Here is a 27,289-nt window from a genome sequence, read left to right on the forward strand (position 1 = left end):
ACCAGGACAGGTACGCTTGTTTGTCCCTGAAAAACTTCAGATATTGCCAAATTATGAAAAAAAAAAAAAAAAAAAGGACTGGAGAGTAAACGAAAGCACTTACTATTGAAAGCCTTTTTAAGCTCTAGTAGGATACAAGTAAGACACATTTTTACAGTGATTGTTAGAGAAATCATGTATTAAGGCCTGGCTTGCAGCACACACACCCACAAATGTCTTGTGGGCCACTATAAAACTAACCATGGTGAGCTGCAGAAGAAAAAGCAGTTAAGCTCTCCTGCAAACCTCAATGGAGATACGGCACTAAACCACCACTCAAAGACTTTTACATTGTTAATAAAAGGCAAGGACTTCTCAGACTCTCGAGTCCCACAGGACAGACAGCCACCAAAGTGCCCCCCTATGAATTTTGTAAAGATAATGGATTGAAAGTATAGCCGCACTTAAAATAGGAGAAATAAATAGCATGATTCTACTACCTGATTTATGGGCATTCTTGGCTCCATTCTTCCTTCTTATAAACAAATGTTCATGCCTACTGTAGCACTGGATGACATGCTGGACAGATTACATGCAGTAGATGCTGTTATTCAGCAGATATATTTCTTACCGCCCCATCAAACATTAGCACTTAATGTTAATGACAGTATCATTTTTTACAGCCTTTTGTATCTGCATAACTTGTTAAATTGTCAAGATCTGATCCTGATGGGTTGTTTCTGCTATCTGCACCCCGTGAACTGATGAACAGATACTTTGCTCTTTATTGTTCACAGTTGCCTCTTTAGTAAACAAGTCACGTTCTACGGTTTGGAATCTCACCCTGCAGGTCTAGATAGATGCTGCAGACCACTTTGCAGAGATCAACTGAGCCACCGCGACGAATTTATGTTCACTCTGCATGTCAGCCAGTGCTTTCGGCTCGGTCTGAATACTTCAGTTTTAGTTGTGGTTCCTCTCAGTCAGTCAGTGAGTCAGCAAAAACAGGATCAGGAGGTCTCCTGGTCCTAACCCTGGCTCACTCAATCACTTGGGGACTTTTTGACTCGGCTGATGATACTCTTTGTTTGGCTCTAGAGGGAAATGTTAGGGGCAACACCAGTAGCAGTACGGGAACACAAACAAAACTACTTTAAAGTCTGAAGTATTACATACAAAAAAACATGTATTATTACCTGATTAGAAAAGAAAAGTTCAAAGAGATGAGACCTTTTAATCACTTAGACCAGGGGTCGGCAACCCAAAATGTTGAAAGAACCATATTGGACCAAAAACACAAAAAACAAATTTGTCTGGAGCCGCAAAAAATGAAAAGTCTTGTATGTATAAGCCTTAGAATGAAGACAACACAAGCTGCATGTATCAATATTAGTTATAACCGGGGGAAGATTTATTTTTTCATTATGCACTTCGAGAAAAAAGTAGAAATGTCGAGAAAAAAGTCAAAATTTCGAGAAAAAAGTCGAAATTTCGTGAAAAAGTCAAAATTTCGAGAAAAAAGTCAAAATGTCGTGATTAAAAAGGAAAGGAAAAAGGAAGAAAAAAAGAGAAAAAAGGAAAAAATAAAAGAAAAAAAGGAAAAGAAGAAAAAACAGAAAAAAAGATAAAAAAAGAAGAAAAAAAAGGTCAAACATTTTTTAAAAAGCTCCAGGAGCCACTAGGGCGGCGCTAAAGAGCCGCATGCGGCTCTAGAGCCGCGGGTTGCTGACTCCTGACTTAGACGGTGTAAGCTTGGTCAGTTCTGCAAAACGTCATCTAGGAGCACAATTTATGACTTTTATCTTCATCAAAGACAAATTGTTGAAAAATGTACGAAATAAATGTACCTTTGTGCCTGGTATCATGACATTTTCTTTCTTATGTTCACCATGTTTCCCCCGTACTTGCCAATGACATGATTAGCAGTATGAGTGTGTCAGCTTTCATTCTGCTTATCTTTCTTCAGAAGAAGAGATCAACCACTCGTAAAGATTTAAACGACATTACATGCTGACATGTACGTTTTACCTGTTCTTGTGTTAGTTCTGCAGTTTAAGCGATAACTGGAAAGCAAACAAAGCTCACCTCTTGACTTTAAGACTTGAACTATTGGGTTAGCAATTCTACACGTTTTTTTTTAACTCAAAACACTTACTAAAATCCGTGAATATCTCCTCACTATCCGCTGTCTGCCCATTTCATGAGTAAACTGTAAAGTAAAAAAAAAACTGGCATTCATATACTAGTGTTCTCTGTAATCTGGACCAAGGCAGCGTGGGGGCAGCCTGCCCCCCAAACCACAACAAACACTGCTCTAGCCAATCACAAGCAGGGGGAGGGTTTGTCCACACTAAGTGGTGGATGGAGAGGACTCTTTGGAAGGTTCATGATGGGGTGCTTTTTTTCTCCAAGTGCCAACCATTTCACTTCTGCTTTGAGGCTCATAACGTTTTGTTGCAGTTCCTCGACTGGCCACTAGAAGCTGGCTGCAAAAGCGGGTCAATCTGCATTGACTCCCATCTAAAAATGTCCAACTTTAAAGCAGAAATAAACATATTTACAGCCTGGTTCATAAACTGGTCTCAATCATTGGATTTTACATCCATGACAACACTCAGGGGTGTGATTTTTTTTGTATCATGCCAGGAGAGTTTATATAAAGTATTACATTTATTTCTAATATGATTGATTGACAGCCACTTCCTCTTCCTCATCCGTAGTCGTCATGCTACGCTTAACGAGGAAACCATCCATCTGTAAATCCAGCATCGGCTAAACGTGACAGTAATTTTCGATTTCACCTTTGAATGGTTACTCAGCTGCAATGGTCTGCCGGCAGCTCTGGAGATATTTTGGCGGGCATTGGCTGAAGGAGCAGGTAGCCCAAGCTAACTTTGACTGACATGGTCATGTTCCTGTCGCTTCTCAGGCTTCGTAGTACAGAGAAATCAGTGTATTTACCGTAACATTTCAAAAGATATAGAGATATACATTCAAGAATACTTTTGAACTCTTCAAATACACTGAGGTACAAATTAAATACAACATAACACTATTCAGAATCAGTTACTTCTAGTTTGATTTCATGAAAAAAAGAATAGCCTACACTAAATAATCTTTAAACTGAGAAAAAAACATAATCCCATTCAACTGAATCATTATTCAAATATAATAATTTTAGATGTGGTCTTCCCGTGTGAAAAATAACTTTGTTGTTGCTGATCAAAATTGCATGCGCCGGATCATTATGTTTTATCAGCGTTTATTAACATTTTGTCAGTTTGAGGACACCATAAAATGAATGTGCTGAGAACAAAGTTCTTTTATTTCTTTTCTTTTCTTTTTGACACTGATTTCCGACTATTTGTATCTCACTGGCATGTGCGCTGCTGGATGCCACATGAAACCACGTCACCAGCCGAGATCGAACCTCTTCCAGAGAGAATAAAATAATAGGGCAGCCCTCCAAACTTCACACCAAACTGAATTTTAGACGCCTCGTGTTTCTGAGACAGATACTCCCTCAGATGAAATTAGAAGCAGATACTCTGTGTTTACAGTGATCTTTACAGAGGAAATCAGAAGTCAAACATTTTCATAAACCCTGGAAAACACCCTTGTAGCAAACGGTTCCCAATACAGGATAAAGCAGGCGAGGAGCCCTTTCAGTATTATGAAAGAAATTATGACATCTTTTGAGCTGCGCTGATGAGAAAAACACTTTTCAAATGTATAAGCAGCTCCTTAATGTCGTCCTCATCAGTTCAAACAGAAAAACAGGCCATTTCTCTGACATGCAACATTAAACACAAATATTTACAAGATAAAGTTTTTGCTTCTACAACAATGTCTAACAGTAAGACACATGAGAAAAAAATATATGGATATATACATTAACTTACATTATCAATATCTCTCCTTTCTATAAACAAAATGTACACTGAAGTGGAGGAAATAAAAGCTGTCTTTTCTACTCAGCTGCGCAAAGTCTTTCCTTTTGTTTCTCTTGTTTGGCTTTGAGGAGTAATCAGCACGGATCTGACCAACAAATGAGTCCGAACGTTTCAGAAAACGTTCACGACACAAGGCCGCGGTTCTTCCTCATATCCACAGATGGCTTATCGCATTATGCTCGGAGTTCGGAGACAATTGTGTTTATATGAAGCTCAGAGTTTCTGTGATGCCCCCTGATCCATTCAAGCCAACACAGAACAGAATATCTGAAGTTGAATAAGGGACATTAATACAGTTATATATCTGGTATTGGCAAGTTGAGGTATAATGCAGCTACCCTATGACAGTCATGTTAGTACACATACTGTATATCAAGAAGGCAGACAGACAGACTCGTAATAATCTGTGCTTGGATAACAGAAGCGTTACAGCGCTCGATTAGTTGCACAGAAACAAAATTGGCAGTCCTGTTTTCCCTCTTTAACCAGAAACGCCCCATGTCTTACAGTGTTGCGTCTTTGAAATGTCTCTGGGGACTAATAACTGTTAATCAGACGATGGACCCCTTGGAGGAGGACAGGTGGATGGACTGGATGCGAATGGCCAGGGTTTTCTCCAGCGCTTGCAGGACGTCACAGCCAGGGTTTTCAGGAGGAGGGTCGTACAGCAGCTGTTTGAACGGCTCCAGCTCAATCAGGACCACCATGTTCTTCAGAAAGTAGCCCTCTATATACGACGCCAGGTCTTGAGCTTCAAGAAACTGTAAAGAAATAAGTAAGTCACTGAACTACACTAATTTATGCTCTAGCCTTTTTCAAGGTATCAATACATGAATCGAAGACCATTTAGAACCGATGTATTCAATCTTTTTTTTATTCTTTTTACCTTGCCATGGTTGTAGATCTCAACACAAGTTTCCGTGTTGATGTTCTTGGAACAAATCATCTCACAGTGCCTCTGTAACGCTTCCAGCTGGAAGAACTTGGCTGCTGACAGGAGCTGAAAACATATATAGAAATTACACAACTGTCATTTGTAAACATGTATATTTTTTTCTGAAAATTGTGCAATATGCATAGACTGACACAAGGTTTTACTTTTACTTTTGATAACTAAAAATATTTTTGAAGAATTTCACAAAGTTTTCACGCCTGAGGTTGTTTTAGCCGTACTTTCAAAAGGCTTTTCGATACATACACAGGTGTTTTTCCATAGTGATGCTTTTTTTATATGGAGTTTTGGTGTGTCCATCAATGGCAATAAATATTTTAGATAACTGAAAACAAACTTAAAAAAAAAACAAAACTTCTTCCAGGTTTGAGATGTTCAGAAATTCCGTTTGCGCCTGGTGTGTACAAAAAAGGAAAACAGGACGCTTGGGCCATCAGAGATCTGGGATACATGCAAGATCCTTTCTTTTACACTCAACATGTCCACTTATAAATTCCCTCTGATGTCTTTGACGTCATGAGGACCATTTGTATTCCAAGGATGTTACACAAGGACACCATTTCTCTCCCTCTGACTAGATAACAGTTGTTGTCAGGTAGGTTTAGACTGGATTTAGACATGAGGCATGAGATCACACAATAAAATCAGCCAATCACAGACTACTGCCGTGGCTTGCTGCTTTGATTCTTCTCAAATAATACAGAATAGAAGAACAGCTGTTGTGCAATATTATGAGAATGAAATTAATTGGGAAGAAGAATCACCCAAATGTTTTATTTTGCAGATAATCCTCATAGTGTTACAGCTATTCAGCTGATTTAAGAGACCTGACAACTCGACAACTACTGACTTGCAAAGAAATTAGTTTTTGTTATTTGATGTATGGCTAGACTGGGAAATAAGGACATGTTCAATCAAAATGCATAATTAATCGGGTTGCCTAACCCTGTGAGGGCCCCAGATGAATGCGCAGTCTGCAACTCTGTGACTAATTACAGCTTCTTACTCCTCGATTTCAAGCTGTAGGAGTTAAATGACAATAGACAAATGCAACTGACACCTTTTAAGGTGATCTTAATACGGCAGAGTTTACTATGTTACTACACGGGGTCTGAATCATTTGGTTGAAAAATGCAAAAAAAATGCAGGGAAAAGAATCTCTAAACATGCTCCTTAAATCGATGGCTTGTTATTTCTTAATATGCTTAGGGATTACCGAAGTAAACCAAAACAATATTCAAATACAAGTACATATACTTTTATGCCAAAAAAGACATTGATAAAGGCAGAAGCACTGATTCAAGTTCATTCAAGAAAAATTAAAAAGTACAGATTCTGACATATAAGAGTAATAAAGAAAAGTAACTTTCCTTCAGCTCTCTCAAAGCAACCCTAACACATCTTTAACCAGTTAGAAACCTTTATCCTGACAGTAATAAACACGGAAACACTACCAGAATCATTCTTACATCCAATAACATCAGCAGTTGTCTCATATGAAGCTGCACTTGAGGACAAACCTGCAGCTATAATGGAAATGTTGCACAGCTCGCTTTCATCCACGTTGCCACTTGTGGGCTCTTTTTCTCATGCACATTATTTTGGTCTTCCTCTTGTCCGTTTACTTATGTTACCTCTTTTTCTGTCTTGTGTTTGCTATTATAAACAATTAGGAGTCATCATGTCTTAATATTACTCTTAAATGCAAGTAAATTGAAATTGATCTTGTATCTTTGAGAAAAAAGATACAAAAAGAAAATACAAAAAATCGTTAGTTATTGATAAAGCTGCTGTATCACACTGTTACCCAGGAAGGTTGGAATCATTTTCAGAAACAATCCTCTTCTTCTCAACAATAATTTCGTGAGAAGATAAAAAAGAAATACTTTTTTAATTCCAACTTTATGGGCAACAGTGTATTTGTAAATGCGCAAAAAAAGTAGACATTTGACATGTAAATATAAAACTCAAAGGCTTCTGGTCTATTTTGAGATAGTGCTCTTTTAACACTGTTTTATCGTTCATCAGAGCACCATGGCTAAGGTTTTTTTCTTTGCGTTTAAATTGTTTTAAAGACGTTTATTATCCATCCATCCATCCATTATTCCAGCTCAAGTGACAGCCAGGGGACACCCTGGACAGGTCACCAGTTAAAAACAATTGCACATACTCACACTCACTCCTACAATTCAGGATCACAGATTGACTTGACAAAGGTAGCTCCTTTTTTCCTGATGGAAATCTGGCTCAACCCACCAGGAATGTTCCTGGAGTTTACTGGCTGCTCTGGCAATAAACTGGAAACTATATGCATCTTTCACAGCTGTAGAGTAAAATATCCATTATCTGTGTTAAAATAAAGCTGTCAAAATGAAATGTTTTCAGAAAACTGTAAACGAAACAATTTGGAATAATAAAGTCTCAAAACTAGGGTTAAAGACCAAATAATAAAAAGATAAAATGTAACAGGAGCAGATCAGCCTGCCTGGAATCCAGAACAAAATAACACAAGATACAATAACTTAAGCGTGTGTGTCGGACAGCCACAAATTGAAATTCAGATAAAACTGTTTTCTCAAAGTAAGTTAAAGGCCAAAGAGAATAATCAAGTTTTAAGAGACGTGAAGCAGAGAGAGAAATGCCTGGACCTAGATCAGTTATCTCAGGTGAAAAAAGATGGACTTGACTACTGATTTAATCTGTGACTCGCGTTCACGGTGACTGTTTAGTCTTACGCCCAAGTTTTTTGCTGTCTGTCTCAGATAAGGGTTCAAAGGACCCAGATCAATGTGGGCTTTGAAGGCCTCAATGGGCCCAAACAACATGACTGTAGAATGATGGACTACAAACTATTTTGAAATCGGCTTATGATTGCTCGCAGATTGAAAAGATTTTTAAAAATTGTTTCTCTAAGGTCATAGCTGATGTCTTTCATCCTTGGCATTTTGTTAACACACACCTGAATGCTCCAGATCCTCAAACTGCCAAAACTTCTACATGTATGGACGTCCTCACACTTGCTGATAACCAGTGACTAAAAGCAGTTTTTTGTTAAATGAAAAAAATCACAGTGCAATAGTGCAGTAGTGTTATGTGTTGTTAATATGAGGTTGTATTTACCTAATATTATATCTCCTATATATGTTCTCTCTTTTTATCATTGTTTACGGCTCCTGGTTTATCTATTCTATTTTATACTCCCCATAACTAAAGTAAAAATGTAACCCGGACCACTGTTGGAATCTCAAAGCGGATGCTGTAATCAAAGACTTGCATCTGACCTCCATAATGTCAGTGTTTCTGATGTGCAGCGCGTCTGTCCCTCCGAAGTACAGATACTGCATCACCAGCTGAAAAGAAGACACATGCGTTACAGCTCGCATACAAATATATATAGAAGTAAAAAGTGTATATTAAAATCAAGGATCAACTCGGTTTCTTACCTGAAAGATGTGATATTTGACGTTGCTGATTTCAATGCACGTGTTTTCACCACAAGGTCTGTTGGCTAGAAGAATTTTGAACCTGAAAGGGAGAAAGAGAGAACAGAAAAAAGCAAGGGAAATCCCATTTTCTCTCTGAGTCAATAATGTCAACAGCTTTCTCTTCGAACATTTATTAAATAAGTATTTATCGATATAAAGGAGCATAGAGTGAAATTAATGTCCTGCTAAGACCGTTGAGGGGGAAAAGACTTTATAAACACAATACTTGCATTCCCTTTCAACATTCAAGCAAATACAGCACTATTATAAGTATTTTGGTGATCAATATTAAAAAGTCAAGTTTTTACAAACGCATCACATTCAGGAGAAAGGAGACTATTAAAATGGCTGATGGCAGCTGGTGTTTATGTACCTGGTGGATGCTGTGAAGAGCAGGACTTTGTGGGCATAAAAAGGCTTCCCCTCCACCAAAAAGGTCACATCAGACATCTCTTTATTGTTCAGGAAGTGAGGATCTGAAAGCAATATAATCATTAACAGCATTGCTTCCATTTCAACTGCTCGTACTCAGCTGGGTACATTTATAACAACAGTTCTGTTCCAGCTTGTGAACACCAGATGGTGTTATAAACACTGTGTAAGTAAAGTTTGCTTTTTTTCTTGAATCTTAACCAGCATGATAAGGTTAGATGCTCACCCAGGCGGGATGACTGCTTCCTCTTTATCTCTGACAATTTTGGGACGGGGTACGGACCATAACACTGGGTAAAAATCGCAGCCAGCTGCTGGCTGATCACTTCGTTCTGAAAACACGCAGAGCAGAAGAAGACGGTCAGGAGGGCGCTCCCCGGACAGGCAAACATACACAAAGAGCTTATAAATGATGCATAAAGACTGAGTCTTTGTTATGCAAGAATGCAGGAATGCAAACACGATGCACAACCCCACAACAGTGAGGAGAAACCTCTGCAGCATTCACTCTGCCCGAGCAACTGTTCCTTCAATCGTCACACTGCGGTAATAGATAAGTCGCACCTTTGAAAGAAGACACATCAATATCTGACTTATTTATCACAACTGCATGTCCTTAGGAACTTCTTTAATGGAGAACAGGATGCCCGCTCAGACAACTGAAAGAGGGTGACAAACTGAGAAAGATGAAAGAAAGAGATCTTCCTCTCTTAATTCTTAAGTTTCCATTTCAGGATGAGTGTGTGTCTGACAGAGGGACAGAGAGAGAGAGAGAGAGAGAGAGAGAGAGAGAGAGAGAGAGAGAGAGAGAGAGAGAGAGAGAGAGAGAGAGAGAGAGAGAGAGAGAGAGAGAGAGAGAGAGAGAGAGAGAGAGAGAGAGAGAGAGAGAGAGAGAGAGATTGTTTTTGTGTTTGTATGTAGAATAAAAGCCCCCACATGTGCAATCAGGCTGCTTGCTGTCACTGAAGCATGACAGCAACCAACACCCATTACCAGCCACCTCTTCAGCCAGGAATAGATATGCATTAAGAAAAAGACAGAAATAGACGGGGAAGGAGAGACAGAAACAGATAAACAAAAATTGAGACAAAATAAAGATGTGTAGAAAGGTTTCAAGAGGGTGAGGGGTCCTGGCAATGCATCAGCCCAGGCAGAAACACGGACCAATACCCCAGCGATCTACAGGAGTGTTTTAATATGTGTGTGATAGAGAGATGCTTTTGTCCTGATGAGAGGACAAAAACACAGGCTCAAATTCAGGAGGCAGGTGGGTGAAGAGAAATATATTGTTTTCCAGGCAAAACTAAACTCACTGGAATGGCAGGGAGTCCGAAAAACATTGATCCATAAACACAAAACACAGAGCAGAGCAGAGCAGAGCAGATCAGAGCAGAGCAGATCAGATCAGAGCAGAGCAGAGCAGAGCAGTGCAGAGCAGATCAGATCAGTGCAGAGCAGATCAGATCAGATCAGAGCAGAGCAGAGCAGAGCAGAGCAGTGCAGAGCAGAGCAGAGCAGAGCAGATCAGATCAGTGCAGAGCAGATCAGATCAGATCAGAGCAGAGCAGAGCAGAGCAGTGCAGAGCAGAGCAGAGCAGAGCAGATCAGATCAGTGCAGAGCAGAGCAGAGCAGTGCAGAGCAGAGCAGAGCAGAGCAGATCAGATCAGTGCAGAGCAGATCAGATCAGATCAGAGCAGAGCAGAGCAGAGCAGAGCAGTGCAGAGCAGAGCAGAGCAGAGCAGATCAGATCAGATCAGTGCAGAGCAGAGCAGAGCAGAGCAGTGCAGAGCAGAGCAGTGCAGAGCAGAGCAGAGCAGAGCAGAGCAGAGCAGAGAAGAGCAGAGCAGAGCAGAGCAGAGCAGAGCAGAGAAGAGCAGAGCAGATCAGAGTGTGGCAGGAGGAACAAATTAAACTTAGCAGGAGGTATGATACACATGATGGAAAAAAGAAAAGCCACGATCTGGCAAGAAACAAAGGAAATCTGTGGGTACAAATACAGAAGGAGGTGACGACAAACACGAAACAGGCCGGTGGCATTCAGATACTGAATCCTGTTGTGAAACTCAACATATTACACAAGTAAAGAATAGTTTAATAAAACAGCTATAACATAAACACAAAATAAAGCTTAAGTGTGAAGGAACAGCATGCAAAGATAAAAAAAACTAGAAAAAAGAGACAAAAGATGAAACAAAACTTAAAAACCTGGAAACTGTGTTTAAAAATAAATATATTATTTACTTTTACTGATATCAGTGATGAAACAGGTAAAGCAAAGATAAGTTTTACATCTATAAAAAAAACGAGACAAAGCTATATTAGTGTCTCGGCAGCCAAAGACCTGACCACAGAATGATAAATGAGGACAAGGGTAACAAGGCCCCATAGATTCAGAAACTTTATTTCACAGAAAAGTGGGTAGAATGAAGGTGCAAACATTTAAACATGAGGATGAACTTGTGGCTCCGGTGTAGGTTGGGATCCTTTTTTGCAGTGATACCTAAAAAAGATGGAATGCAAAGTGATTTAACAGGAATGCAGACACTGCAGCACCTTGCTGGCCCGGAGGATCTGGAACATGAGAGGCAGGCCGTGTGTGTTGAGCTCTTCAGTGTACTCCTCCTCCTCGATGCAGATGAACTCTTTCAGAAGACCTTGGATGAGAGGTCGGCGGTGCTGATGGAAACATGTACGCAGAGACTCCAGCCAGGTGTGCAAAGTCCATGGGACTCCTGGAAAACAGTTCCAGGATAAAGGTATTTAATGCTAATCTGCACCGATGAAGTGATAAAGTTGCATGCACGGTGAGATGCTGCAGCACAAGTTTGAAGTGTTTACAGAAACCCACCAAGGCTCCGTATATCTATGGTGATGTCTACATGCCCATGCTCGGCACTGTGGTACATGGCTTCTTTAAGGGCTTTAAGTTTGGCCTTCCCAGTTCGGATTAAGTCCACCTGAGATGGATTTGATCCTTCCAGCCCCGAACCTTCAGCCAGAATCTCTTCCAACGACAACACATCCCCTTTCCCTCTGTCTGAATGAGACAGCAGCTTACGGAACACATTTCTACAGTAAGACAAGAAGAAAAACATTAAAAAGATATTTCATTTTCTTAGTCTGTACAAAATATATGACTTTAAATATAGGTTTTTATCCAGTTTCTGATATCACAAATGTAGCTCAGCAATAAAATAAAAGTATGAATTTGTGGATAATACTTTTATAAACAACATCAAGTGGCAATACGAGAACATGAATTTAACAAAAATCTAGGAAACTCAAAAAAAAAAAGAATATTTCACCCAAATTCAAATCCAAATGTAAGGATGTAGTGTTTGGAGACACTATTGTATTTTGTTCAGCAACGCATTTAAGACAATTGTCTACTTTTTAGCATAAAAAAAGCAACCGACTGGTGTCACTTTTATGGACATGTTGTCATGAGTTGAATGGCAAACAATGTTTGCTGAGTGCAGGGTAAGAACTGAGGGGGCTTTTGTTTTTTCAGTTCATCCTACTTTTAAGAGCGACGATCGAGCATAAACGTGCGCGTCACCTGTGTCCGTGTGCGGCTGCCAGGCTGTAGGAGTTCATGTCTCCCTGTGGCGCGGTAGAAATGCCGTTGCGGTACATGGTGCCCACCATGGGGTCAGCGCCCCGCTCCAGCAGCAAACTCACCAGCTCAAAGTTACCTACAAATGAAAAAGAAAAAACAAAACACGTTTTGAGTTTATAGGCGAGAGGATAAAAGCAGAAAGAGAGAGACGGGTAAGGGTGAAGCATACATTAGATCTAGATTAGACACAAGAAAAAACAGACAAGACCAAAATAAAATGTCAAGATATAAAACACAAAACATTAAAGTAAAAATAGTAAAAGCAAATTAGCGCAAAATTGAGGTAATTCCAGTCCCAGAATTAAATGTAATAATAATAATAAGCCTGTCTGAAAAGGTGTGTTTTAACGCAGGTTTTAAAGGAGGTGACAGTGTAAGAAACTTTATATCCTGTGGTAGAGAGGTCCAAATACGGGGGTCTGAGCAGCTGAAAGCTCTCAACCCCATGGTGGTCAAGCGGGCAGATGGAGCGGTGAAGACCTGAGAGTACGGCTGGGCATGTTAATGTGGAGGAGCTCAGTGAGCTGCAGAGGGGTGAAGTCGTTGATGGCCTTATAGGTTAGTAGTAAAGTTTTATAGACTATAAGGAACTTAATAGGGAACCAGTGAAGTTTCTGCACGACAGGGGTGATACAACTAAGGCAAGGAGTTCTGGTAATAATTTGGGCAGCTGAGTTTTGAACCAGTTGAAGTTTTTGAAGGGACTTGTCAGGTAAGCCAAACGGAAGAGAATTACAATAATCAAGATGGGATGTAACAAGGGCATTGACCAAAATAGCAGTTGTGTTGGTGTGAGAGAAGAGTGCAGACGTAAGTTATTCTGTAGATGAGAGTAAGCTGTGGGAATGGAATCACAGAGTGCTGTTGAGGATGACACCCAGACTATTAACCCGAGGAGAGGGACAAACAGAAGAGAAATAGAAAAGTTATTTATCTTGGAGAATGTGGATTTAGTGCCAACAAGCAGGATCTCTGTTTTATCACTGTTGAGTTTGAGAAAGTTGTGAGAGAACCAGGATTTGATTTCCAGTAGACAATCAGAGAGGGAGGCAGGAGGGAGTGGGTGGGTTTGGTGGGCAGGTAGAGCTGGGTGTCATCCACATAGCACTGAAAATCAATGTCATAGCTCTGGAAAATATTGCCAAGAGGGAGAAGGTATACAATAAACAGGAGGGGTCCCAGTACCAAACCTTGGGGTACACCAGAGGAGAGCAGGAGTGGTTTGTATGTATATGATTTGAGTTGAATGAGGTAAATGTGGCCAACGACAGAGACTGATTTAAACCAGTCCAGAGGCGTTCTAGATAGTCCAACGGCGGCTAGTTTTTCAGTAAGTATGGCCTGGGAAATGGTATCAAAAGCTGCACTTAGACCAGTACGAACAGCCATAAGAAGGTCTCAAGTGGTTCTGATAAGAGCAGTTTCAGAACTGTGAATAAATATTTTACGCCATACTCATTCTTTTATTTGTCTTTAATTTCTCCGCCTCCAGCGATGATGCTGACAGGCAGGTGTGATTATCATCTACTTATAGAAGGCCAGCTGCTGCTGCCAGCATGCTGCGGTCCATCTGGACAGGAGAAGGTGAGGATGTGAGTCCTGACGAGTATCTGTACCTGCAGCAGCAGCCAGCTGCAGCGGGGTCTCCGTGTAGTTCTCCATGCCCTCCTGCAAGGAACCCTCCACATTGGCTTTGGCATCCAACATCAGCTGCCGGTGACACACGGTGAGCATGACAGGAGAGCGAGAGACACACAGACAAGAAACAGAGGAACAGTCAGTTGGCTGATGATTTAAAGTCACAGTTCTTAAAATAGCTCACATCCTCTGTTATATTATGAACCTTCAAGACATCTTAAGTCTTTTGCTGCCCTCAAAGTTATCAGCAAAGATGGAAAAACTGCTTTTAGTTTTTACGTATCATTTATATGAAATAAACTCCCAGAGAAACTTTTAATCCAATGTAAAACCTTCCTGTTTGCCACTATTTTGGGTAGATTGACTTTGATTAATAACTCCTACCGCAGTGTTGCTTTTAGAATTTCATTCATCTTAGTTTATAAATCCCCCGATTTAAAAAAAATATTTTTATTTACATTTGCATTTATTACACTTTATGTCATTGTGGTTGAATAGTATGATAAAAATATCTTTAAATAAATCAATTCTCTGATTGCTCTCTCAACCTCTGGAGAATGTCAAGAGTGAGGAGAATTTTAAGATTGACTTTCCTTTTCCCATTTTATCCCACAGAACTTCTTGTTAAAAGGTCTTGTTAGAGGATGAAGGTCATCTTCTATGAATTATGTGCAGCACTTGTCATAACATTGGCTGAGAGATATTAATCACAATCACGTGAGCACACAGATCTTACTTAGAAGGACTTGCACCAAGATTTGACACTAAATTTAACCTCTGACTCCATGAAGAACCTCTTGTATTTTGAAATAATGGGATATAATGTCAAAACATAACAGGATTTGACTGTGAATATTCTCTTTTCTTTGATGTCCCCAGAGACCAAATTATCATGTCACATGGCTTCAATGTTTTTCGATTTCTAAAATCCAATAGACACACACTTAGAGGCCAAACTGAATTAGTTAAATGAGTTCGATACTAATTAGGCAGCTCCGTTTTTCCTGTCCTAAAAGCTGTCTGATCCATTTGCTAAAAAGTCCAATTTGACGACATTTGGCCTTGAAATGCCCTCTGTGTAAAAGCTCAAGTTGTAAATTGAACAAATTGTATTTAAATCATAAAAAAGAGAGAGAGGACAAAAAAGAAGCTTTGATGAGAGAAGTGACAATGATGACCAACCATGAGCTGAAGCACAACAAGAGGTCACAGGTGAGCAGGGATGTCACTACCTGAACCACGGGCACATGTCCGTGTAACACAGCGAATGTGAGGGACGTCGCCTGCCTGGTTTCGGGAAAGATTGAGGGGTGCTTGTGCACTGTGTTTGGCACCTGGGAAGGGATACAGGTAGGTGGGATGGGTAGGTAGGGGGGAGAAAGATGGGGGAGAGAGATACCAAGGCATTAAAACTACCACATGGCCAATGGGGCACAAGACAAGCAGCTACAGGGAGGACAGGGTGGGGGACAGGGGGCTCTACAGGAGGACCAGTAATTAGGCAGGAACCCTGGGGGCTGCAGAGGACATCCTGCCCCCGTGTTCCCCTTCCTGGGAACAGGAAGGATTGATCTGTGTGGTCTGGTCTTGTCCTAATGCTTTCTCTCTGACAGACGGTGGATTTTTTGCAAAAGCTCTGACCCAACTGCTCTAAAGATCACGTCTCTGATTGGGCTGATCAAATGAAAGCATGACACAGATGGAATAGCCACACGAACAAAGCACAAAGGCACATCTTTTTGCATACGGGTGGAGAGACAAGGATACAGGTGAGACGCGTGGATAAAAATGTTTGGAAACTCTTGTTCATGTAAAATCATCATTTACCTGCATGTGCGTGACATTAAAATATACCATAATATGCATAATTCTAGAGGAAAGATAAAGTAAATGTGTATTGTTTTGTATCTACCATGTACTGTTATGAGAATAATGCTGCCCAGGATTTCCTCCACAATGACTATCTCTGTACATCTGTAAAACAATAATAAAGGTTCAAATGTGCACATAGAGAAATACTGCCTGGATTTTATAAAGTTCAAATTGAGATGAATTAACATTTTTCACACTTTTAATGCCACGTCATATGTGTTAACACTGAATCCAGCTTGGAGCGGCTGAGAGAAATGCATTGGTCCAAACATTTGTCTTTTAACCAGGGACAAAGTCAAAATGGCTTGAAGGAATCTGAAAGAGGGAAGTCCTTTGAGATTTGTACTCCGCCTGGTTGTTTCAAATGCAATGGTTCACAAATGAAGCAAATAAAGCCTGACAAAACATCTGAAGTTGTTGCTGAGATGATCAATAAAGATGAGGATCATGAGGCCTTCACTCACAAAGTGAATCAAAGGACGATGCAACGGTTCTCTGCAGACTAATACAGACTCTGCAGAGAACTTGCTTTGCTTAAAGTCAGCAGATAACTTTTTATTTTGTTTGTGACTCCAGGAAACAAAAAATTCATCAAGTGCAAACATATGTGTCACATTCAAGACTCTAATTGCTAAAATAAAATAAATAAAATGAAGTTTCCTGGCTAGTGCCTCATGATCCTCACCTTCAATACACTGAACAGCATGAGACATGGGAGAGAATGGGAGGAGATGAGAGACGACACGATGTAGTTCTGCAATCTAATACTACACAAATAATGCAATTATATACACAGCTACCAGCAGATGTTGAGAAAAAAAATGAAAGTCCCATAAACACCTCTCACCTGTCACAAAGCTCAATCTTCTTCAGTTAAGTTTGCCTTAATACAAACAATGCCGAGGACTCTCGTTTGTGTTAAAGCAAACACTGGGTGGATCAATATTATGATTCAAATACCAACTTTGACTTCTTCTCACATCCTGAGTAGCAACAGAAGCGACTGACCTCGCTGTTAATGTCTGCTCCGGCATCCAGCAGCATCTGCACCATGGCCTCGTCTCCACGGACGCATGCGTACATCAGCGGGGTCATCCCCTACACAATCAGAGATATAAAAGCTAAAGCAACTAGAAGTTGAAGAAAAGTCACAACACTCAATGTTCCTTTTTTCATTTTTTCAGTATGAGGTTGAAGCTTTGGTCTGCTTTAACTTCATCTTCTGCTATTTATCGTATTTTTTTATTTATTTCTTATGAAGCAACATGTCATTAGCGCCATATGGGATGACACTCTGAGAGAAAAATTCAGTACTAGGCTCTGCCTTTGAAGGTTTCTGCTAAGATCAGGTCTGAACTAAATATTGATTTTCCCATGGAAAATCATGAGTTACACTTGCAGTATTCCAGTGATGATCTACGGCACTGGAGCTGGTGCTCATGATATAATGCAGAGAGGCTTGGCAGGAAAGCTGCAGGAAAAATAAGCCAAAGGAAGATTTAATATGTATGACTGCCTTTTTTCTTTTTTTTTTGTGTATCGCTCACAAGTAAAAGAGCCTCAGTTTACCAAGGAGACAACATGCACCCATCCTCAGGCTGTGTACGTTTGACTGAGGATGTAAATGTGGTAGCATATGCATTATTTAACATGTTGACTGTGTCTCTAACCTGGTCGCTCATGCTGTTGATTCCATCTGGTCCGAGCAGGTTGACAGCCTGCTTCACCAGGTCCGTGCGTCCACAGCTGAGCATACGGAAGCCCAGGTCCTGCAGGAACTTTGCTTCAACAGAGGCAGCATCCAGTTTCCTCGAGGCACTGAAGCAGTCATCCGTTCTGAAGGGCAAAAACGTACGCAGGGATTTTACAGTTAAAGCTAATTTTTACGACTGTGTCTTCCCTAAACATCTGACAAGCTTTATTTTCTTCAACTTAGGAGGTTGAATGCAATACAAATTCTGATATTGTTCCTTTGTTTGTGTCACTGATGCATGTGTGTGGTGGGTTCAGATGAAGAGCCTGGCTGCACACGCGCTTTGCTCACAGCCGTACCGGAGCTGACGGGGCTCACAATCCACTCCGGGCAGCAGCAGCCTGGCAGCCTGCCGGACGTCATCGCTGTCCACAGAGAAGCTGCGTCTGTGCTCGGTGTGGACCGCGGCCACACGCACCCACTCCATCAGGGGCGGCAGCACCAGAAACGGCCTGTAGGGGGAGATAGAGGCACGTGTTCTGGTCACCACAGACTTCATGCAGGCTGTGTGTACTTTGTGTACCCTGGAGATGCGAGGAACATCCACCTGATATTGAATTTTAATAATATGTTTTGCAGATACTGCCAGGTGCAGCAGATGCCTGAGAACAGGATGAACTGTGTCCAGAGAATGAAAACAAAACCAGAAAAACTGAGAAATATATTAGCATGAACACGAACTCAAAATGAAAGATACATAGTTGTGGAAAATGAAAGCCAGTTAGAGTGAGTTTATCGTTTTTCTCCATGACAACAGCCCAGTGCATGTTTTTGGTGAACTGAAGATGCAGTGATATTTTGCTAAATGTAAAGTGGCACTCAGAAGATGCAGACAAAGAAAAAAAAATCCATCATTCAGGTGATCCTGAAGTGCCTCTGACAGCATGGCAGACATGTAACAGCTGCGCTGCAGTTGTGCAGAGGAAATCACAATTCTGGGTGGATAACCAACCAGAGTTAATGGGCCTTAAAGACAATTTGTTAGAAATGTGCATCTATTATAATACAAAGTCATCGATGATGCCACTGCTCCTGATGGGACACTTTCCATCTTCAACTCTTTTGGTTGATATTGTGTTTTATAAAATATATACACAAATACGATTCAGTTAAATCAGCACATGAAAACTTTTTCCATTTTAAAATATTCCTATCAATTTTATTTGAAGGTGGTGTCATCAAGCTCTTGCAGTCCCCCGTCCCTTCTATCTCTAAAAAAGTACCCGAGGTAACAGCTCTTTGCAGCTCTATGTCAAAGTAGAGCACAATCGTGGCGGAAGCCACTCAGAGACTCAACAAAGTAGCGACTGAAGAAAAACGAGAGCGTGACCAAACCAGAGTCTGTCTCAGACAGACAGTCATGCAAGTGGCTTAACCTCCAGGCCTATAGGGGGACCCTCTGATCTACATATATTTAACCTTAAACCCTGTTCTTGAGCGTAAGCCTAAACAATGCAAATGCCATGAGAATCAAGGCATAACCGAGCATCTCTTCTGGAACTTGTCTGCAGTTCTTCGCTGCAGTCATATTGCTTCACTGCTTAGTCCAGCAATACTCAATCCATGAGCATTAATACATATGCATGAACTCATATTTTGACCCTTGTTACCTTACTAACAGCTTTCCCTATTTTAGCAAAACAGCAAACTGACAAATACATTATTCAAAGTGCAGTATACTGACTATCTCTGTGTTTTATGGATATGAAACTCACATTGATATTCACAAGATGTGTGAGCTTGCATGCTTGTTTGTCTCATATGTCTCATATGTCCCTGTGATGAACTGCTGAGCTGCACTGGCTGGATTTACCCTGCCTCTCCCACAATGCCAACTGTGACAGCCCTGTATAGTCCAGTATATCAAACAGTATACATATCGTAGGTCATGTATTTTGCATTAGTGTCACATAGTGTACGCTGAATGCACTTGATTCACAACTGAAGAATGCAAGGGAAACCTTCGTTTGCAAATCATCAACAAAAACATCAATAACAGCCGTGTCATGTTTGCTGCTATGGACAGGTTAACAACCCCTCCTGTGTCCGTAGCATCTGAACTCCAGGCTACAATGCCTGCAAGGAATTTGCCTGAGAAAATCCAGGGTTTAGAAAGATTAGAAAAGCAGTCGGTGTATCAATATCAAGTCCAGTAATAGTGCTGTGTGCAACCAAAACCAATTTGGACAAAATGAAACAATTTTACGCAATCAACTACAAAAACCTGGAGGATATTATGGTTTAGGACCAAAATACATTAGATACCATGAGAGACTTCCATCCAGACCTCTCCGGTCCTCTGGTTCAGGTCTGCTCTGTGTCCCCAGAATCAGCACCAAACATGGACAAGCAGGATTCAGCTTTTCTGCTCCACAGATCTGGAACAAACCTCTAGAAAACTGCAGGAAGCTGAAACCCTCAGTTCCTTTAAATCAGGGTTAAAAACTCATTTGCTTACAGCTGCCTTTCACTGAATTATTTAAACCCTTCTAAATTCACATTTAAACAATGTTAATTTCAGTATTAAAATTTAACTGTAGCTTAAGTATAACTTCTCTTTATTCTGCCACTGCACTGTAACTGTTTTTTTCTCTTCTTCACTTTTCATATTTTTATTATGTGAAGCACCTTGAATTGCCTCGTTGCTGAAATGTGCTATATAAATAAACTTGCCTTGCCTTGATGAGACTTGGTTTGTTTGTCTTGGATTTACAGATCAATCCACTTCACAAAGGATGTATCGATGACTCTATTATTCGTGGCACACATCTGACAAATCATTTTAAATCAACCACTCACCACTGGTCTTCTGAGTTTTATAGTAGCTTACTAGGATAAGAAATGCAAGGCATTCCTTTAGAAACTTCAAAGGAGCCGAACCCAAAGCCGTATGACATAATTGGTTCCACAGACTTCATTAAAGCAGCAACATAACACTTCATCTATGGAGGCTGGGCACCTACAGTGTAATGGCTATACATTCCTTCACAAGCTTGATGGAAACTATAGTTCACAAGTAGTTCAAGGTCTTTCAGTTTCCACACAAAGGTCTTTCTGAAGGAAACTTTTGTGATATGCTTTCCCTGGTGTTGGCTTTGCCATCGTGCGTCAGTGTGACTGAAACAAATATCCATATATGTGATGCTATTGACAGAAAAGGATTTGATCTAAAGCAGATGGAGAGCTGGGACACGCATTAGCTGATAAATGACTCCTCCACTGCAAGGCGATAAAGCCTGGAGCTCCAGAAGAGGACTGTTCAGACTCAAGTGTCAGCCCTGTTTTATACTTCTGCAAGCTGACAAGGGTTTACACCAAAGTGTAGGAAATACTGAACTAATAAGCTGGGAAGATATAAAAGGAAACAGCTAATAAAACCAGCTGAAATCTTGTTTCATGTGTAAAAACTGTTAAATCCCCCGAAAATTAAAAAAAAATCAAAGAACACTTCTCAGCTTGCCAGACTTTTGGGATGAAGTGTGTATTAACACCATGGAAACTTTCTCTAATCATTATATAATTTATTCATAAATCATCATCAGAGTCCAACAGCTGCCAGCAGCACTGCGTCTCAACCAGCCCCGTCCTACCACTGGGTCACACAACAGCTCTTTTGACTATCCTTAAAGTTGGCAATTCCCTGGTGCGGGAAGCACCTGGTGTTCCTTTTCACGGCTGAGCTGAGAGCCAGAAGCACCATAAAAGAACAGCCGGCAGACGTGTACAGTTGCAGGAGAATGATCTCAACAGTTCTTCACAGATGCAGAGTAACCACCTTGCCGCGTCTGCAAGCTGAGGTGAAAAGGAGGATGGAGTATAAATTCTGTTTAACTGCAGGATATGTCCACCTTTTCACACTCTGGTGTCATAGTGGGGGAATTATTTCATCGTTACTTTCCCTGGGAACTTTAAAAAGGCAATATTTTTTCAACCTCCCGAAAGGACATTATGAAGCATGGGGTCTAATGAACTAATCAATACAAAGCGATGCTTCGCTTTGGTCTCTGATGATACTTTTAAGAATTCTCACTTCAAGAAAAAACAACTGCCATGTACATTAGGGACACGCTAATTAGCTTTATTTTTCCTCCCACTCAACAAATAAAAGTCACTGTGTCATTCTTTGTGCTATAAAACCTGTTTATGTGATGTTTCTTACACCCCCCCCCCTGCTGGCTTGGCTGTTGTACTGTTGCCAAAACTGTGAGCTTTTGTCAATTACAGGCTGAATGATGTGTACATCATCTCATTGTATATTGTCTCATTGTAGGTTGTCATCTGCTCATTGTGTATAACACAATATTAAATCTCTGCAACATATCTCTCTAGCAGGTCTCAAAATGAGGTAAATAAAGTCTCTATATTGTTTAGAAATCGCAGTGAAAACCCAAATTGAATGGTGGCAAACATTGCGTCTCTAAGTTTTTCCATCTTGGCTTTGTGTTAACAAACGTCTTAATGCTTCAGGATGGCATAATGCCAGAAATGTCTGCCTTTATGGAGGTTTGCACACCTACTGATGAATTTCATCAAGTGTTTTTGATGAGCAGCACCTGGCTGCTACTTACCCTCTTAATTCCTATGGGAGCAGAACGAGAGCACTTCTCAAAACAGAGTGAACGCAGTTTGACTTAGTTTTTGTTAAATAAATAATGGCATGGTGTCAAATGTCATGTGCTGCTGTTTCATCTGACGTTGCTTTTACGTCATTTTAAAACCCAATGAGAAACAGATGATTTGTTTCTTATGCTTTGATAAATAAAAAACTTTGAATTACATTACAGTGTACCTTATACTGCTTTTACCCTGAAGGTAGTTTTATTTCCCCTCACCCACACAGAGTGTATGCCTCTGTTTGTAGTCTTCTGTACAGGGCTAGGCTACAGTATTCTCACAGAGCTTGGTTATTTCCAGTAACTATCCCTGCTTGTGAGTGGAAGAGCATGTAACCTATGACACAACTGCAATACAACACATTCTATAACCTGTGTTGTACCACAGATTCTGATATTGCTGGATGTACCAGATCTGATACATGAGCAAAAGATTCCATATATATATATATATATATATATATATATATATATATATATATATATATATATATATCACACACACACACACACACACACACACACACACACACACACACACACACACACACACACACACACACACACACACACACACACACACACATATATATGCAATTGGATCTTGCAGCAGATGTAAGTTTTCTTACATTCTTACTAGCTGAAAGTGCTCTACGATAGTCTAATCTAACAAAGAACAGAGGATGTTGTGTGTGTTACTGATAATGCATTGGTGTCTGTCGTGTGGTGTGATGTGTGTAGATGAGTGTATGATGTTTTGTGGTTATGTTGGATGTAACCCCCCGATTTGTGCAAGAGCTGACACGCTCAGAGCTGAAGACACATAAAGCTGTGATGTTGACCTCACAGTTGAGTTGGTACTGGTGTGTTTGGTCAGTGTCATGTTATGCAAGCGTAGGTGATGGGCCCCAACTCCAAAGATGGTAAAATAATCAAGGCCTATAGGGCCACCATGACCGCCCCAGCTTTTTAAATATTTTTATTTTAATTTATTTAGTTCTTTCCTTTCTTATTCTTTTTTTTTTTTTTTACATCACTGTTAAAAAATATATTTTAAAGAGGTTTTAGGGCTGTGTCCAAGATGCACCCCTAGCTTTTGCCCAAAGACAGTTGGAACATAAAATGAATGGGTAGGATGGTGATACTTTCCTTTGTTTTTCATTTCTTGTTACAGAATTGCACAAAACAAAGAAAACACAGCAATCTTATATACAATTTTGAAGAAAAAAAAACTGTCATTTTGTTTTAGGAACTCTTTTCATTCAATTCAAATAATGCTTTCTTAACCATTCACTGGGAATAATGTTAACATTTCCATCCCACTGCACTTAAAAAGGGATTGGCAAAAAAAAAAGATTAAAGAAATATGTGTGTGGCCACTTGGCTTTTTCACACTACTTAATCTCAGCTCAGTCTTGGTGTTTGGATCTGGTGTTAAAGAGCGTCATGCATGCTTTTACTTGTGTGTTTATGTCTCACCTCTCTGTTTGTAAGGTGACCTTAGAGGGTTCAACGTTGGGATTCTCCCACTCCATATGAGGGCAGTGCATGAAGTAACACAGCGTGTAGATCGCCTCAGGTGCCCACTGAATCACTCCACTCTTTTGGTGCATGGGGGTCCCGTTGTTGTGGTTCTTTATATACAGCGGCTGAAGATGGTGCATTGCTCGGGACACCAGGTCGCCTACACAAACACACGCACACAAGCAGTCAGGGGGAAAATGGCCATTGAGAAAGGAAGTTACAGGCAGAGCAGACAAGGGAGAAAATACTATTTTGAGCTCATGGCCTTTAAAAAGACATCAGGGAATCATCTTCATTCTTTCCAGCTTCCTTGGAGCTCACTCTGTCAGGGGAAATCATGAGTTTCCACACGTCACACTCAGGAAAAAAAAAAAAACACAGGGGGCAGAGCAGGAGAATGAGGATGGCCGGGGTGAAGAATCAATATTTATGGGTAAACAACTGCAACTCTAACCTATTTATTCAGCATATGTTTGTATTTTAGTCATATCCACTGAGGTTTTAATTTTTGTACATTTTTGTTTGCATATATATTAACAGTTACTATGACATTTAGCGAAACCTGATAGTCACATATATACGCATTTACATTTTTTTGGAGCATGTGTGTGTGAGTGTGTTTCCTTCACCAGCCCTCTTGACAGATTAAATTGTGTTTGAATAAAAGGTCAGGCATAGGCACGTCAGGGGCAAAGGGACCGGTTCCCCCTCACAGGCCCATGGCAGCCACAGGAGTCCAGCCCACCAGGTCCCCCCCCCACCACGACGGCCTCCCAGCAGCAGGGGTCCCAGGACCCACCAAGGGCCAAAACCCACTCTCAGCAGCAGATCAGATGCCCAGGCAGGCCGCAGGAATGGCTGCCAGGCATCCTCATGCAGGACCATTAATTGATATAAAATCAATTAATACTCTTTTCCAAAAGGTGGTATTAACAGAGTTTTTGGCTGTCCAGTCCATGAGGATTGTTTACTTAGCGATGATTAAGGGAATAGAAAGGATTCTATGGGAGCTGTTATCCAGTGTTATTTTAGAAAAGTCTACCAGAAGACAAAGTGAGGGTGACAGTGGGATTCGCCAATCCAGAAGCCGGGAAAGAATGTCTCTGATGTTGCGCCAGAAAGTTTTGACTGGTCTGCAGTATGCAAGTAGGTGTGCACATTTTAAACATTTTTTCCCCAGTGAAGTGCACTGTGTGAATTACTTTGTATTGTTTGAGTTGCAAATTTAAATTAGTGGTAGAAATTAATATATTGTTACAGATTTTGGGCCTGAAATCAGCATTGGAGGTAAATTCTAGATCTTGTTCCCATTAAGTTGACAGGACAGATGTTGTTAGGTTAGTCATAGCAATTCATTTTTACATTTTGAATAAAAATTTGTCAGTGATTAGAAAAAAATTAGTTAATTTCTGAAATCAATGGTGGAAGGTTGAAGTTGGGTGTTTTGCTGTTTATTTTTGCTTGAACAGAAGATTTTATCTGAATGTTACAGAAATATTGATTCCCACCAATGTCATACTTCTGTACAAGGTGAGAAAACAGAACCAGAGTTGCTCTGATAGATGTGCCTAAGGTGCGTGATGCCCTTGATGATCCATGATGACAGATTTAATGGATTCCTGTTTATCAGGGAGTCCGGATTATTCCAAATTGGGGTATGTTTATTAGCTGAAACTGTGGCTCTGACATCCCACCAGGACCATTGAGTCTATCTGAACCAAGAGAGTGGAGGCCTGAGGGGGATCATTGAGAAAAGATCATTTGCCATGGGAAGTCATTTTTACTGTGGCAAGTCTGCCGATAAGATTTATTGGTAAGCTCATCCAGAAGTTTGAAAATTAAAATTTGAAAGGACACTTCTAATAAGAACTCAGTGTTCTTCAGCTGACTAGAAAAAGAAAGCGAAAGAAAAAAAAGCAAGAACCAGGTTTGACAGTGTTTTTCACCCTTTTGGTAAAAGATGCATATCATTTCAGTGTGGAAAATTCATTTTGATCAGAAATAGAGCCATGAATTCAATGTTTCCTTCCTAGTCAGCCTGCTGTTTTCAGGAAAACATGATGTAGCTCCTCACTTATTGATTCTTATCCAAGAAAAACAACCTTATTATTACAGTTCGGACTGAAATCCCACCTCACTGAATGCTGTCAGGTTTCTCCCGCTTCTTTTTCCTATCCAGACCCACAGCACTACGAGTAAATGTAATAAAATTCTGAAGCAGAGTTGAGGTACAAAAAAAACAAAAAAAAACACCTTATATTGTTCTTTTCATTTCTGAAATTATGTAACACAGCGAGACAACTGAGTCACCATATGTGTAGCTATACAATAGAGCTGAGGCAGTTATTCCTGTGGACAAAAAGGTTTGTTTAGCAACAAAATTGCACCATTTAGAGCCAAGAAGCGTGAAAAGGGTGTCGGAATGAGGGAAGAGCGTTCATGCATTAGATTGGTCAATCACTCAACTGTCCTTTTGGAAGAGTGGAACTGTGCTGATAGAGGAATGGACTGGACATAAACTTGTCAAGCAAAGGAGATATTTTAACAGCAATGAAAGCCTCTTGTGTAAATGTTGTAAAGTTTTATCTGATAGAGAGCTAATTCTTATGATTTTTTTTTTCAAGTACTTTTATCACTGATGGAGCATCACTGCCACCAACATCTTAAAGTGACATAACTGCTGTTCTCTAAATAGGTGGAACTTGTGCTTTTGGTGGTTGTTAACCAGCCCGTAGCTGTATTGATCCTGCTTCGACCAAAAAGAAGGAAGAACCTGCAGTTCAATTAGAGATTTCAGTACCTTTTAATAATATAATCAATGCCTCATCCTGCTGGATTCATTTTTCAAGATAAGAAGTGGAGGGCAGGAAGAGGAGCAGGAGCAGATCCAAGTCCCCATGTAGGTGGGGCAGTGCTTTACTTTGTTTTTATACATTTCTAGTCTTCCTTGAACAGCTAAAACCCACAACTATGCTAAAGTATACCAGCGCTGAAAAAATTAAGAGGAGGTTCATAAGAAGCAGCATCTGAGAGGTCAGTTAACAAAGGTCATGTTAAAAGTTAACAGATATCCACTCACCGGCCACTTTATTAATTTATTTCTAATCAGCCAATGACATTAGGGATGGGCGATTTGGACCAAAAGTCATATCTCGATATTTTCTAGCTGAATGGCGATACTCGATATATATCGATATTTTTTCTGTGCCATAATTGGGGTTTCCCCCAAAGCATTATAGCATAGCATCTCTGTTAGCATCTCTGTTAGCTTCATTTTTTTCTGAGGCAAACCCTTAAAAAAACAGTCAGTTTTAATACAAAGCCTCGTGCCAAATGTCACACAGGTACCTTTATTAACAGAGGTCTGCACAATATCAAAATATATAAAACAAATGAAATAAGAATAAACTGCCTGCATATATAGAATAAAAATGCTTCTTGAATAAAATAAAACAAATATCCCTTTCC

The 27,289-nt window shown here is 40.3% G+C and overlaps 1 protein-coding gene across 2 annotated transcripts in view; it reads right to left on the reverse strand.

Moving 5' to 3' along the window:
* Positions 1–3,530: 3,530 nt before the first annotated feature.
* btbd11b (BTB (POZ) domain containing 11b) overlaps positions 3,531–27,289 on the reverse strand; it is a 99,405-nt gene continuing 75,646 nt past the window's right edge. The window contains exons 3-17 of one of the 2 annotated variants that reach the window (XM_061721417.1): positions 23,777–23,981; positions 17,984–18,136; positions 17,602–17,767; positions 16,940–17,029; positions 15,292–15,393; positions 14,038–14,131; positions 12,362–12,497; positions 11,651–11,871; positions 11,356–11,534; positions 9,028–9,133; positions 8,743–8,845; positions 8,328–8,409; positions 8,166–8,234; positions 4,819–4,932; positions 3,531–4,693 (exon numbers count right to left, since the gene is read on the reverse strand). In XM_061721417.1, coding sequence (XP_061577401.1) covers positions 4,484–4,693; positions 4,819–4,932; positions 8,166–8,234; positions 8,328–8,409; positions 8,743–8,845; positions 9,028–9,133; positions 11,356–11,534; positions 11,651–11,871; positions 12,362–12,497; positions 14,038–14,131; positions 15,292–15,393; positions 16,940–17,029; positions 17,602–17,767; positions 17,984–18,136; positions 23,777–23,981 — 2,030 coding nt within the window. In that variant the 3' untranslated portion in view covers positions 3,531–4,483. The remainder of the gene's footprint in view (positions 4,694–4,818; positions 4,933–8,165; positions 8,235–8,327; positions 8,410–8,742; positions 8,846–9,027; positions 9,134–11,355; positions 11,535–11,650; positions 11,872–12,361; positions 12,498–14,037; positions 14,132–15,291; positions 15,394–16,939; positions 17,030–17,601; positions 17,768–17,983; positions 18,137–23,776; positions 23,982–27,289) is intronic. The other variant, XM_061721418.1, reaches the window with a different exon arrangement.

This window comes from Cololabis saira, chromosome 5 (genome assembly GCF_033807715.1).
Source record: "Cololabis saira isolate AMF1-May2022 chromosome 5, fColSai1.1, whole genome shotgun sequence".
NCBI classification, from domain to species: domain Eukaryota; kingdom Metazoa; phylum Chordata; class Actinopteri; order Beloniformes; family Belonidae; genus Cololabis; species Cololabis saira.